At 44.2% G+C, this 15,855-nt stretch overlaps 1 protein-coding gene across 15 annotated transcripts in view; it reads left to right on the forward strand.

The window, feature by feature from the left end:
* Positions 1 to 15,855, forward strand: part of GRIN2B (glutamate ionotropic receptor NMDA type subunit 2B) — a 292,093-nt gene that overhangs the window by 147,293 nt on the left and 128,945 nt on the right. For all 15 annotated transcript variants that reach the window (XM_080971223.1, XM_080971212.1, XM_080971213.1 and 12 more), the window contains one exon: positions 14,317 to 14,915. In XM_080971223.1, the coding sequence (XP_080827349.1) occupies positions 14,317 to 14,915 (599 nt within the window). The remainder of the gene's footprint in view (positions 1 to 14,316; positions 14,916 to 15,855) is intronic.

Below are 15,855 nucleotides of genomic sequence, written 5' to 3' on the forward strand. Positions count from 1 at the left end.
ATCAGGAAGACAGAAAATAATTTTTGGAGAGAGTACAGTTTCCACAAATTATTGTCAAGTGTGCAGGGTGCGAGATACTTAAAATGTTTCAAACCTGTGGTGGTGATAGCGATGATGATGATAAAATAATGGAAATGAGGAATTCAGAGGTTGTGGCTTTGTCTCCTCAGCCTGATCTTTGAAAATAGTGCCTTACAGAGACATCAACATGAGACTGCTATCACCCCAATGCTATATCTTGGTGATAGCCTCCTGCTTGAGAGGTCCGGAGGGTGGCAACATGCAGTGGCTCCCCGTCTATGGAATGCTCTCCCCTGGGAAGTTCGCCTGGTGCCTTCATTATACACCTTTAGGTGCCAGGCCAAAACATTCTTTTTTAACCAGGCCTTTGGTTGATCTTATTGACATCCAACACCCTTTTAGAATATGGCTTTTGGGGGGGGGGGGATATTGGGTTACTGCTTTTCATTTGATTTTGTATGTTGTGGTCTTGTTGTTAACTGCCCTGATATAGGGCAGTTTATAAGTTGAATTATCAACAACAACAACTTGTAAACTACTTTGAAGTTATTTTGTTTTTTGTTTTTAACAATCGAGCGGTATATACATTTTCTTTTGAAAAACCAGAGTACTTTCATAATGTTTCAGGGTGGTGACCTGAATGAAGGATTCACTTTCACTTTATGCTGCACATTATAAGCTGCAGTACTGCAGACAGTGTTATTCTGAATCTTTGAAAAAGAAATGTAAAAAATTAATGCAGGGATGAACAAAAAGCAGAGGACTGTTGCTGCAGGCTAGTCTATGTCAGTGGTAAATGAACTCTTAAGTAACAAAGATCCCACTTTCATGTCAGCTTTCTTGTAATAAATGAGATTTGAAGAATATGGAAAAATTAATTATGAGTCTATAGCTTTCTTTTTGAACTTCCATCCAGAGTTCAGTTGTTGAATGAATTAATCTGCACACCAAAAATGTGAGGGGAATGATGCCTTCCTGGTTTGTCTTTTTAAAGGTGGGGAAATGGGTGGATTGTGGTGTGGCTGTACATTTTTGGTTCCCTTCCTTCCTTCCTTCCTTCCTTCCTTCCTTCCTTCCTTCCACAAAACCTTTGGCAAACTGCCCACATACCCGAGTTAAAAGAAAAGACAATTTCCTTATAGGTCACAAATTCATTTTATAGCTGGGTTGAACTTTGGAGAACCTCCAGATTTGGAGCATCTCCAGAAATCAGCCATCTCAAGGAAAATGTGATCTCTATAACACCTGCCATCACTGTACCTTAGAAATCATCTGCTTTCCTGTTTCATTTGGTTTCATTCCAATATAACCATTACTGGGCTGATACAGGTGGGTAGCTGTTGTTTTTAACCACACTTCCCATTTCTATCATTGTGCACAAAAAACCTTAGCAGCATGCGAGCGGCCATCTAACTGTGATTTCTTTGCTAGATTATAAGTAAAGGTAAAGGTGCCCCTGACCTTTAAGTCCAGTTGCGGACTACTCTGGGGTTGCACGCTCACCTCACTCTATAGGCCAAGGGAGCCGGCGTTTGTCCACAGACAGCTTCCAGGTCATGTGGCCAGCATGACTAAGCCACTTCTGGCGAACCAGAGCAGCGCACGGTAATGCCATATACCTTCCCACCAGAGCGGTACCTATTTATCTACTTGCACTTTGATGTGCTTTTGAACTGCTAGGTGGGCAGGAGCTGGGACTGAGCAACAGGAGCTCACCCCGTCGTGGGGATTCGAACCGCCGACTTTCTGATTGGGAAGCCCTAGGCTCTGTGGTTTAGACCACAGTGCCACCTGTGTTCCATTTGCTAGATTATAGAATGGCCTAAACAACCAGCTAACATTAACGGGTGATGATACTTGGAACATCAAGAAATCAGGAAACTCTTTCCTTTCTCAGGAAAAATGTGGTTCCTGGGTTGGGTATCCAAAGAACAATCTTGTCACAGCACCATATGGCAGCTGTAGCAAGTTCCTTCATTAATGGTAAAGGTGCTTTGATAAATGCAGAGATATCTTTTGCAGAAACACAGTGAGGGAGGCATGTTCACTGAAGAATTGCCTTTTAGCAATTCAGGATTCCGCAGGGGCCACTGAAGCAGAAATGAGAGTGTGCAGCAGTATTTGTTTCACTTTTCATTGGTTTCTGAGGTCATCAGATACCTTCATATGATTGTTGAGACTCCATAGATTGTACTGTGTGAAGACATAAGAAGTTCTTATTCCAGATTTCAGTGGTCAGATGCTGTTGTAATAAGATAAGAAGAGCCTATTCGTTCAGGCCAATGGCTTACCTAGTTCAGCATCTTGTTCTCACAGTAGGCAAGCAGTCATTTGGCATGTTGCCATTGCTCTAGGAAAAATAAGGAGAAGATGGAGCACTCCCTCCCTCTGCCACATCTGGGGAAAATGGGTGCTAAGCTACACTGACAGGTTCAGGGGCAGACTGTGGTCTTTCAAATTTCAGCGGTGCCCTTTGGCAGGCCAAATTTGGCACCCCCGCCTCTCACCCTCTGTTCTGCTCAATTCCTTACATCATAGCTGTGGCGCCCAATGAGGCAGGCTCCAGCTGATCTAGCTACTGTGGCCCGATCCACATCTTCCCAGTGATTTCTTGTTGTAAGGAAGGTGATATAGCAAAGCATATTTCCAGGTACATTTCTCCCAGATGGGAAAATGTGATGGGACGATGAGCTGCTTGTGTGTAAAATCCTAGTCCCTCAGAGTTTGGTCAAGTTTGCAAACCTCTGTCTGTAACGGAGCCCCTTAAACATGGCTCCGTCAGTCGCTGGCAGATTCCGACAGTGGTTGCTTTCGGAATCGCTTCCAACATAAAAGCTCCTTAACGGAAACACGTCTTCTGGACTCTCTGCGTGACAGTTTCCGGCGAGGAGTGGGTGTCCCTACAGGAGGTCCTGAAACCTCCCCACTGTTTTCGCTGGAAGTGTCTCTGAGCCATCCCTCCAGCTCACTTTCCCTCAGCTCAGCTCCTCTCCCCCTACTGGTTCCCTCTTCAGCTGCTGAGTCTCTCCCAACCTGTGTGAGCCCTTTCACTTCCCTTCCTTCCGATGGCAGTTCCCTGACATCCACCTCCCCTCCAGGGCCCCCTTCATCCCCTCTCGCCCCCTCCTCTACGGGCGGTGAGGAGGCAAAACCCCGGAATGAACTTCCTTCATCTTCCGATGTCCCGAACACTTCTCTCCACCTGTTGCGGTTCCTGGTCTCGAAGTACTCCTCCTCCTCAGAGTCCATCTCCCCTTCCCCTTCCGAGTCCGAGAATCCTTCCAACTCCTCCTCCTCATCGGTGGTCCCAAAGTATTCCCTCCGGAACCTCTCCACAGGCTGAGGTTTCCTTGGGAACCTTTGATGGAACGTTTCTATCAATACCTCGTCATTGATATCTTCTGCCATTACCCAAGTGTTTTCTGACTCCGGTTCTCCTTCCCACGCTACCAAATACTCCACCTGATCCCCCTTCCACCTGGCGTCGAGGATTTCTGCCACATGGCTGCTGCATTCCCTTTCTTCTATGACCGGTCCCCGAGTGGCCATCCCTTCTCGTCCCCCCTCATACGGTGACAGTAACGACCTGTGAAATACTGGGTGCAGTTTCATGTGGTTGGGTAACCGGAGCCTGAAAGCCACTGGGTTGACCTGTTGAATGACCTCAAAGGGACCCAATCTCCTGGGTCTTAATTTCTTACAACCTCCTTTGAACGGCAACCCTTGGGTTGACAGCCACACCCTATCTCCCACCCTTATGGTTTCACCTTCCCTTCGGTTCTTGTCTGCCTGCCTCTTGTATTCTTCCTTCGCCCTTTCTAAGTTGAGTTGGAGCTGACGATGGATTGCTTCCATTTCTTCTACAAAATGCTCGGCTGCCGGGACGCTCCATCTCTCCCCTTCTCCCCCTGGGAAACCCCTGGGATGACACCCATAATTAGCCAAGAAGGGGCTCATCCCTGTGGACACATTCTCGGCATTGTTGTAGGCAAATTCCGCCAGCGCCAACTTTTCTACCCAGTCATTCTCTCTGTCATTGACATAACACCTCAGGTATTGCTGGAGGACACCGTTTGCTCTTTCCGCCTGCCCGTTGGTTTCAGGGTGCCGGGCAGTCGAAAAGTTGACCTCCACCTGCAGTAAGCTCATGAGCTTGCTCCAGAACCTGGAAGTAAATTGTTTTCCTCGGTCTGAGACCACCCTCAATGGCACCCCGTGCAACCTAAAAATGTGTTCTACAAATAACTTCGCTGTCTCTTCCGCCGTGACTGCATGCGAGCAGGCTACAAAGTGGCACATCTTTGTTAGTAGGTCTACCACCACCATGATGGCTGTTTTCCCCTTGGACTTCGGCAGATCAGTCATAAAATCTATCGACACTGCCTCCCAAGGTCGTTCTGGGGTTGGTAAGGGTTCTAATAGCCCCGCCGGTGCCCGCCTCTCCCCTTTGGCTCGCTGGCATTGCTCACACCCTCTTACATACTCCCGTACATCTTCCCTCACCTTAGGCCACCAAAATTCCCTGGTGACCAACCACATGGTTTTGTGTTGTCCAAAATGCCCCGCCGTGGGGCTGTCGTGCAACTGCTTGAGTACCCTCCCCCTTAAGTCTCCTTCAGGGATATACAGTGCCCCTTTGTAATACAAAGCTCCATTTCTTTCCTCGAAACCCCCTGGTTCCTCTCCCTCACCCCTAAGACCTCTGAGCTTATTCTGGGCGTATTCATCATTCTCTGTTTCCTCTACCAGTTCTCTTTGTCCCACCAATGCCGCCCCACACACCCAGCGGTCCTCTGGAATGACATGTCTCTCTTCGGGTGCTCCCTCCCCCTCCAAATATTCAGGTTTGCGTGAGAGAGCGTCCGCCCTAATGTTCTCTGGGCCTGGCACGTAACAAATCTCAAAGTTAAATTTGGAGAACTCCTGGGCCCATCTCACTTGCCGTTGGTTGAGCACTCGTGCCGTCCTCCAATACTCTAGGTTCTTGTGGTCAGTGCACACTTGCACCTTATGTTGTGCGCCAATTAGCAGGTGCCTCCATCTCCGGAACGCCTCATGAATGGCTAGTAGTTCTCGGTCATACACCGTGTAGTTCCTCTCGGATTTGTTCAGCTTTCGCGAAAAAAAGGCACACGGTCTCCACTCTGACTCCTCCTTCCCTGGCTGCAGAAGCACCGCCCCAATCGCTCTGTCTGATGCGTCAGTTTCCACTCTCATCGGTTTTTGTAAATCCACATGCAGGAGTTGTTGTTCCGAGGCGAAGGCCCTTTTTAGTTCCTCAAATGCTCGCTCCGCCTCCTCAGTCCAAACGAACTTCTTCTTACTGCTGAGACAGTCCGTAATGGGCGCCGTCAGGTGGGCAAAGTTTCGGATGAACTTACGATAGAAGTTCCCAAATCCTAGGAACCTCTGCACATCCTTCCTTGTTTTGGGTGTTTTCCATTCCAGCACCGCCTGGACCTTGCCGGGATCCATGGCCAATCCCTTGTCTGACAGGCGATACCCCAGGAATTCCACCTCCTTGGTATGAAACTGACACTTCTCCAGTTTCACCCACAGCTGGTTGGCTTGCAGCCTGCTCAACACTTCTCTGACGTCTCTCACATGCTGCTCCTCATTCTCAGAATACACCAACACGTCGTCTAAGAAGGCCACACAATTCTTGTAAAGCAAAGGCCCCAGGACGTGGTTCATAAACGATTGAAAGCACGCGGAGCCTCCTTGTAGGCCGAAGGGCATAACTAAATATTCAAATGCCCCCAAAGGGGTGAACATGGTGGTTTTCCATTCATCCCCCTTCCTTATTCGTATCAGGTTGTACGCCCCCCTTAGGTCCAGTTTAGTAAAAATCTTTCCCTTCCTGACCCTTGTCAAAATGTCGTCAATCCTGGGCATAGGGAAAGCCACTGGTTCTGACACTGCATTTAAGGCCCTGAAGTCACACACAAGCCTCGGCTTGTTCGTGTTTTTTTTATCCACAAAAAACACTGGGCTGCCCCCCACCGCCCTGGACTCTCTGATGAACCCTCTCTTCAGGTTCTTGTCAATGAACTCTCTTAGCTCCTGCATCTCTCTGTCTGACATGGCGTACAGCTTGCCTACAGGGAGCTGTGCCCCAGGGAGTAAATTGATTTGACAGTCAAAGGGTCTATGCAGGGGTAGTTGGTCAGCTTCCCTTTCGCTGAAGACGTCGCGGAGATCTGCGTATTGTCGTGGTACCTTCACGTTCTCCGTTACTTCAGTCCCTGCTAGGGTGGCTTGGGCCCCTGCCAAACCCTTTCCCTCTTTGCAGTGTTCTAAGCAATGTGCTGAACCAAAAGAAACCACTCTCTGATGCCAGCCCACCAGCGGATCATGTAACGCTAGCCAGCTCATCCCCAATATAATGGGAGCTCCTCCCAAGGTGGCCACATTAAACGCTATCAGTTCGGTGTGCCTTGCCACCTTCATTATCATTGGGACGGTCTGCAAGCTGACTTCTCCTCCCAACAGCTCCCTGCCATCGATCGTGGTCACCTGCAGGGGGTTGCTTAAAGGGATCGTCTGTATCTGGTGTTCAGCTGCAAACTCTTTGCTCATGAAATTGCAGGAGCTGCCTGAGTCCAACAGCGCCTTTATCTTTAGAGGGTGTCCGTTTGGCAGCTCTAGCGCCACTTCTATCACTAGGGCGGGTTTAGGAGGTTCTGGCGTGGGCACTTTCACTGCTCTTTGGCCTGGCTGCTGTGCCCCGACGGTGGCAGCCAGGCGTTGGCTTTTACTTGCTTCGGTATTTCTTCCTCTCTTCCCTCCACAGCTCCTATCATCCCTTGCCATTCCTTCCTCTGGGGGCAGACTCTGGCAAAGTGACCTGGCTGTTGGCAGAGATAGCATTTCCGGGCGCCTTTTCCCTCCTTCTTTCCCCCCTCACTGGGCTTTGAAACTGCGCGCGCGCGCGCTGTTCCGATTTCCATCGGCTCTGCCGGCGGGAAAGTTGGCTCTGGAATGTCTGGAATGCGGAACTCCTTCCAACGTTCCCCCTTCCCTTCCCGCCTCTCCAATGCTCTCGCCTCCTGGCGCGCTCCTATGGTCAGCGCTGATTTGGTCAGCTGGTCCATAGACTCCGCCCTGGGCGCCCGGGAAAGTTCGTCTTTCACAGCCGAAGAAAGCCCTTCTTCAAAGAGCATTTGAATGGGTTCCGCCGATAGATCCCACCCCAATTTATGGATCAACATGGTGAACTCAGTCCAGTACTCACGGACAGATCGGCTCCCCTGTTTGCAAGCCATTAACTGTCTGCGGACCACTCCCTGTTCAATATCGCTGGAAAACATCAGATCCATGGCGCGAAAGAACTTCATCGTGTCCTTTAGGACGTCACTATTCGCTGCCATCAGGGGTCTAACCCAGTCTCTCGCCCCCTTTTCAAGATGCCCAATCACGAAAGCCACTCGTGATTCCTCGTCTGGGAATTCATCAAACTGCAGATTGAGGGCATATTGCATCTCTGTCCGAAAGCCATGATAGTCTTTGGGCTCCCCCCCAAACTTCTGCACCAATCCTGGTACCTTTCTGACGAGCTGGGTGTCTTTCCCCTTTTTGTCTGCATCCTGAGCCCTCCTCTCCTCAAGCCTCGCCGTCTGCAGCGCTAGCTGGACCTCCAACACCCGGTACCTTTCTTCCAGGCTTGGACCCGCTCCAGCTCCTGCTTCTCCGGTTCCGGCTGGGTTGCTCATGATGCCTTCTCCTGCACAAGCTGCTCACGGAGACTGTCGGAATGCTGTGATGAGACGATGAGCTGCTTGTGTGTAAAATCCTAGTCCCTCAGAGTTTGGTCAAGTTTGCAAACCTCTGTCTGTAACGGAGCCCCTTAAACATGGCTCCGTCAGTCGCTGGCAGATTCCGACAGTGGTTGCTTTCGGAATCGCTTCCAACATAAAAGCTCCTTAACGGAAACACGTCTTCTGGACTCTCTGCGTGACAGTTTCCGGCGAGGAGTGGGTGTCCCTACAGGAGGTCCTGAAACCTCCCCACTGTTTTCGCTGGAAGTGTCTCTGAGCCATCCCTCCAGCTCACTTTCCCTCAGCTCAGCTCCTCTCCCCCTACTGGTTCCCTCTTCAGCTGCTGAGTCTCTCCCAACCTGTGTGGGCCCTTTCACTTCCCTTCCTTCCGATGGCAGTTCCCTGACAGAAAACACTCCAGAGTAGAGATGTGGGAGAAATGACCATCACATTGAAAGCAGACAGCTGTGCCAAAACGAGAGAATCTTCAACTATTCAGAAGTGTTCCATGCTTCTGCCACAGATCCATAGTTTGCTTGTCATGTATTTTAATGCTATAAACCACTCTGATGTATTATTTCCAGAGTTGAAATGGTTAGAAATTGATTTAAAAAATAGTGAAATTTGTTGTCCTAGCAATAGTCCCTTCAGAATAGATTTTCAGTAAAGAAACTTGTTTGTGTTGGCCAGCACACTGTATAGATTGGATCCAAATCTCACTCAGCTCCTCAGAGCTAAAGAAAGGATGCTGATTATGGATTCAGAATGAGGGAGCTTTGTGGACTCTGGAGGAAGAGGATCTGGCAGTAGAATATGCTCCAGGCTTTTGAGGATTTTGTGAAACATTTTGCTTTTTCTCTGAAGCACCTAGCAATAGGATCTGTGTTGCACACAGCAGGGAGGGATAGATGAGACATAACTATGGAATAATAGTTGGTTGGATTCCTGCAGACAATGACGGCGTTATCCCACTTGAATTAATCATCACTCAGCTCTAGCCATACTCTTCCACCTGAATAAAAGCCAGTTATTAGCCCCATTATATTAGAATTGGACCACATATAATACTTTTAAAGTGTTAAATTATGTTATTTAATCAGAATTTAATCTGAAGCTTTAACATTCTCCATAATTAAAACAATGCATGTATTTGGGAAGCATACTAAATCAATTATCTCAGTACAGTAGCATTTCATTAGTTTTTCAAAGGATGCGTGTATATTTTCTAGAACTCAACAAAACAGTTTGAAGGTTCAGGCAAGTTTTATTTAGCACCAATACTGCATCAAGTCTATAAGACATGGATTATGTGACGAGACTCTGGCCAGGCAAAGCATATTTGTCCCCATGGAAGAAGACAGGTTTATTCAGTACATAACTGAAATACTTTACTGCTAAATTTAATGTGGGATTAAAATGTTCAAAAAGGTTGCTGCAGCTATAGAATTTGAAGGATATAATAGGTTAACAGGGTAAGATTTATTTAATATCGATGCTTGTAGACCTAAGTTTGTGGATCTTTTAGTAAGGTGGGGTAGGATTTGTCCTTTCTGTTGGATAAATACACCTTTGGAATTTTTTTGCTCTATTGTACTTTATTCTGTTTGGCTTTAAATGGTTCAGAAGCTGTTTGGTATTTTATATATCTGTAAGTTGCTTAGAGACTTTTTTTGATAGAAAGTCATGAATAAATGCAACAAATAAATAAACCAGTTCTAGAAAATACCATCCTTTTAACCTCTTCATTTCCTGAAATTGTATAGCTACACTCAGCTGCCTTTTCAAAGTGACATTTAATCCCACATTAAATTCTGTAATAAGGTATTTCACTTATGCGCTGTGCAGATCTGTCTCTGCAGTGGAGATGAATATGCTTGCTGCCTTTGAAAAAGTTGTCCTTTTTTCCCTTTGCCCCAGCCTGAGAAGAAAAATGGTGGTTATCCCATATTATTTTGCACTGAATAAGGTGGGTGAAACTGCACTTGAAAATGACATAGTTATTTTTGCCTATGAGAATAGAAATAGTATGTTCTTGAACTGCTCATATCTCTTCAACAGTACACCAGAAAACAGTAATAAATTACTGTTGGAACTTCCGGCAATAATTTACAGCAAACAACTACTGATCAAGTTGCAAACCATACCCCAGTACAAGCACATAAAGCAGTAGTTCTGGCAGTAAACCAATGATAAAATGCCAATGCAAATGTACCCCTACATTTGATTCATAGATCATGCTGGTTGACCTATTTCTTGTGACAGATAGCAGATGTACCAGAAGCAAAAATACAATATTAAAGAAGTCATAATATATTCAAGCTCCATAAAGAGTCCCAAACTATAGGTTTAATTCCAGCATAATTTCAAATGCCTTAATAAAAGATCTAACAATTTTTTTTTTAGGATCAGAACCAAACCTTCCAGAGAGTTAGCTGTGTTAGTTGGTTGCTTCAAAAACAGCAGAGTCTCACGGCACCTTAAATTTCTTCTGACATAAACGATCCTTGAGTAGAGGCCACTTCATCAAACGTGTGAAGTGGCATCCTCTGAACGTACAGGAGGGAAAGTGTAAAATGTGAGTTTGGGTGGCAATGAAATGCAAAAATCAGAGTCTATGACCAGCACTTATTCATTTGATTAGCAAGTCTTCCCATTATCAGGCTATGTGTTAAGATCTGTAGAGGAGCCCTCCTGATAGTCCCACCACAGAGCCAAGTGGGGTGTGTGGTTACCCAGGAAAGAGCCTTTGTCCGTTATTCAGAGCTACCTGAAAACACATCTATGTGCCCAGACTTTTATGAGGATCTGATATTATTCATATGACTATTTATTTTATTTAACAGAATTTAACACAGCTATTTACAATGGCAGTAATTGGTGATAAGACTAAATTAGCATTTGTAGTCAGGTAGGAAACGATGATTTAAAAAAAAAAAATATTTAACAAAATTTATATACTGCTTGATTGTAGGAGAAACTCTAAGCAGTTTACAAGAAATACTAAAATTGTCAGTTAACATCTACTGTATGTGTCTGGATTGGCTTGTTGAAACAAAGGTGCCGCAAAAGTACAGCTATTTATTTATTTAGTTGATAACTCAGTTGGCTAGAGAATGGTGCTGATAAATGCCAAGGTTGCATGGGACAGCTGCATATTTCTGCATTGTAGGGGGTTGGACAAGATGTTCCTCAGGGCCCCTTCCAACTCTACAATTCTATGATTCTCTTTATTTCGCTATTATCTCTATCCAGACTCATACAAATAGAATCAATCTTTGCTTTTAGTTTCCATTCAGCTATTTCATGCCCCCCCCCTCTCAAATTCATCTATTTGGGAATGGTAGTTTTCAAACTTCTTCTTCCATGCAGATTATATTTTGGATTTGAATATTTTAAAAATAGCAATATTGATATTTTGTTTATCAGGTGGCATTTATGTGTTACAAGACAAACTATTGAAAGGCAAGAGGGCATTTTGTGGTACTCAGTGCCAGTACTCATATCTTGATAAAAGTGCCATGGGTGCCGGCACAAAATGGCTGCAATGGTCAGTAAAAAAAAGAGGGGGCAGTGCTCTGTACTGGTGAGTTTCACCATACAAAAGCATTGGCCTTCTTGTGAAGATGCAGTTAACCTGGTGAATATTAGAGAATTATATTTTAGAGAATAATATTATATCTCTGGGCACTTTCATACTGCCTGTTTATTTAGCATTCATCCTGATTTGTTGGCATGGAGATTAGATGGTGCTGGCTATTTAATGAGAATTCACACTGGCATATTTGTGGGAAGGCTAAATGAAATTGCATCAAAGAAAGTGTGATCCCACCTCAAAATAGCAATAGTCTGGAAGTACCCTCAGTTGGGATTACGGCAAATTAAATTAGTTATTTAGCTCTTGATTCAAAACCTGAATGTTATCTCCAACTAATGCCTCTCCTTCAATAATCTCATTCTTAGTAGTCATTGTAGCTGGAAAGGCTGCAAATAAAATAATTGGAGTTGTTAAATACTAAAGGACCTGTGTGTGGTTTTGAGCCATGGATATGTTTTTTCATTGATATTTCCAATAGTGCTTCATTAGAATCTCAGTCTGATTCACTTGCTGTAGAAACACTTCTTTCCCTCCATGATATTGCCACTCTTTATCCAATAGTTGATCTCACTCTTGTGATTGCTGATTTGGCTAATTTTGTTAAAGTTCATTTGGGTAGTTGAAATGTCATGGTGATTAAACTCAAGAGCATTTCGCTAGGTGCCAGGTTGAATTGGTTTGAACAATCTTAGCCCCTCTGCTCGAACTGAAGTAGCCTCCTGCTGATGTTACAATAATAGGCAAAATTACAGTGGCTCTAGAATAGCGACTACATGCCTTGTGAACTAGCCTATGACATTTTTATGTGGGCTGCTTGGATGTATTAAACAATGGTAAATTTAAAAGGAGATGCCTTTGTAAAGAGTTTTCTTTTCTTCATTTTAATGTATGGAAAAGATAATGGGAGTAGTATTGTTAAAATTTAATTTTAATTCAGGGAGATTTCAATGTTGGGAAGGAAATAATCTAAATCATGATTGCTAACATGTATATGATGTGGATGCAATGCAGATAAAGCAACAGGCAGAAACTCGTGAAATCAACTGGACTAAAACACACTGCCAAACTCCTGTTACAATTTATTTCAGTGGGATTTAACTTTCTCTGGATTTCATAGTATGTATGTATGCATATACATATGGATAGTGTTTATGACCCATACTTTATCCACACCTGCTTTTTCTCCAGTCTCTGCTGCTTCAGCCCCCTGCCAGGTCACTGACCCACTTTTGAAAAATGTTGTTGGAGTTTAGAATTGGTTTGTCAATTTGGTGGCAGTGTTGGTGGTGTGCCTGCTGAAGCAGAAACTGATGAAGCAGAAACTGATGGTGTGCATGCATATCCATCTTGGAAATTATATGTATATTAAATTCTCTCTCCCCTTCCGCCCCACCTTGCAAAGCATTAAGACTTCTGCTAGTGAGAACCATCTAGGTTTACTCCAGATGGAAACTGAAAACTCTGCTCTGGAAAATAACTGCTCCCTGATCTCAGCTTCCCAAACTCTTTGCTGTCTAATAATTACAAATCTTCACAGCAAAAATGCTTGCTACAGTGGAGATTACAAAAACCTGTAATATACCTCTTCAATCCCACCTACATAACCCTGTTTTCTCATTTATTTAGATGCAACCCCTTCCAAGTATTTATTGGTAGTCAAAACACATAAACCCTGCTCATTTATCCCCCTCCAGTGGCTATTGTGTATTTTGTGGCATATATGGTTGTCATATTTTGAAAAGCATAAAAGAGGACACATTTCCATACCCATGAAAAAGAGGACATGGCCTGGAAAAAGAGGACATATGGCAACCCTACTTTCAGCTCTGGTATTTCTGTAGTAGTTTCATTTTAAATTACAGACATCAACAACAACAATGATGATGATGTTATTATTTATACTATACCCATCTGGCAAAATATAAAAAATAATAAAATCAAAAATATTGATTTAGTGACAAGTGCTTATAATCACACAGGCATATTTCCCCCTTAAAGAATTCTGGACACTGTAGTTTCAGGGTTGTCAGAGTTGTAACTCTACAAGGGGTAAACTACAGTGCTCAGAACTGAGGTGAACAAATGTGTTTTGAATGTGCTTTAAGGGCATAGTGCGTACACAGCTTAAGCCAACAATGGGCTGGACTAATGTCTTACGTTGGTAATAAACTGGATGAGAGCCAAGGGCTCCATCAGTCACCCACTACTTGATTTAGCCCTTTACCACAAACAATATTTTTGAAATGGTTTTGAAATGGTTGCAATGCTTTGCTAAACTGTAACCTGAGCTCCTTGTGGAAGCTCCCTTTCACCACCCCCTCCAAGTTTCCGTGTGTGGCCTAGGACATATTATCTCTGTGTTTAAAAGGAAAATGGAGATAGAGGCGGCCTGGTTCTCAAAAGTTCTCCTTGGATTGGCACAGGATTTTCCTGGGTCAGAAATGTGTCACTCCATCTATCCTACAAAAGCCACCCACCCAGCACACTGCCTTCTTTCTTTTTCCCTGTTTTAATTTTGCAGTGAAGCTGAACTGGCAGCAGTAGTAATAGAACAGCCACTTTAACTGATGGTCAGGGATGATGGGAATCTTGGCATCCCAAGTTGGAGCAGGCTGGTCTAGATTGTATATGGTTAATGGGAATGGGGAATGGGGGACAGAGCAATGGTCACCAACAGTTTACTCTGTAGGAAAGCTGTTGGACTAAATCACTTTCCTTCCTTCAAATTCTGATTGTAGGATTTAAAGAAAACCAACCAACAATCTGTGAGCATCTTATGCCTTTCTCATGTTGTATTTTGCTGTATTACACATGCATAATTATAGGTACAGCCATGCACCTAAATGCAAAGCCACAAGAGCATGGTTCCCTCTTCCCTATGCTGTCCACATATCCTGCCATTTCCTTCTTTTAACACCTGTGCCTTCTTTTCTCCTCTTACAGGATGAATCGTCCATGTTCTTCCAGTTTGGTCCATCAATAGAACAGCAAGCTTCTGTCATGCTCAACATCATGGAAGAATATGACTGGTACATCTTCTCCATTGTCACTACCTACTTTCCTGGCTACCAGGACTTTGTCAACAAGGTCCGTAGCACTATTGAGAACAGCTTTGTGGGCTGGGAGCTAGAAGAGGTGCTCTTGCTGGATATGTCTCTGGATGACGGAGACTCAAAGATCCAGAATCAGCTCAAGAAACTCCAGAGTCCTGTCATCCTCCTTTACTGTACTAAGGAAGAAGCCACCTATATCTTTGAGGTGGCTAACTCTGTGGGTCTGACTGGGTATGATTACACATGGATTGTACCCAGCTTGGTGGCTGGAGATACAGACACAGTCCCCTCTGAATTCCCCACTGGACTTATCTCTGTGTCATATGATGAATGGGACTATGGCCTTCGCGACAGGGTGAAAGACGGAATAGCCATAATAACCACGGCTGCTTCTGACATGCTGTCTGAGCACAGCTTCATTCCTGAGCCCAAGAGCAGTTGCTACAACACACAGGACAAGAGGATCTACCAATCAAACATGTTAAATAGGTAAGGGAAATCAGCATAATGGGTTGTCAGTAGCTGGCATGTTCTAACCATCACAATGGATATGTGTCTTATTGAATGCTTTAGGAAGAAAACTTCCAGCTGGGTCTGATTTCTGGGGTAAACAGGTAATCTGTCATGGTTCTTTGTTTCTTGTACAGTGTTCATTCATGCTAACTCAAGAGTAGTTTTGAAATTAATTCAGAATGAGGAACTGGTTGATTATAAACTCATTGGTTGTGTAGCAGTCACCAGAAAATAGAAGCAGAGTAACAGCTTCATATTAACAGTGTTTGTACACACACTTAAGGATGAAAGCTATTTTTGTTAATTTATATGTGAGGGCTTTCTGCAAGTGAGCTGATCTTCAAAGTTGTAAAGTATAGTACATTATTAAGATTTATCAAAGCAAAAGCTGTACGTGCTATATAAAGAGAGATGGGTTTTAGACTGGCTTGGCAGGTCAGTAGCAGAAGGACCAAGAATATGAGTGGCAAGAAAGAAATGTCTTAGGGCAAGAGTGGCAAAGGACCCGAGGACACTTATGGGTTACCGTAAATGTACTAGGAATTGGGTTATTTATTTATTCATTCATTTAATATATCTATACTCTGCCTTTCTCACATGTTGGGATTCAAGGTGACTTATGACATTTGAAAACAACATTAGAAAATAAAAAGTAATAAAAACAAGCTAGCTAAAAACAGTAATTAAAATATCACAAACACACTTTAAACCAGCAATGATATTATAATAAAGGGAGATAGTGTTAAGTTGTGGGTGAACATATCAGACGACACAGCAATTCTTCAAACAGCTCTTGTTTATTCACAGGCCAGAACAGAACTGAACTGAAGGGTTCAGCCAGCCTGCTTATATAGAGCTCCACTAGAACGCAACAGTAACCATTTTCTGTAACTATCCAATCACTGAACATCACTTT

The sequence above is a fragment of the Podarcis pityusensis genome (assembly GCF_964106645.2).
Source record: "Podarcis pityusensis genome assembly, chromosome: 10".
NCBI classification, from domain to species: Eukaryota; Metazoa; Chordata; class Lepidosauria; order Squamata; family Lacertidae; genus Podarcis; species Podarcis pityusensis.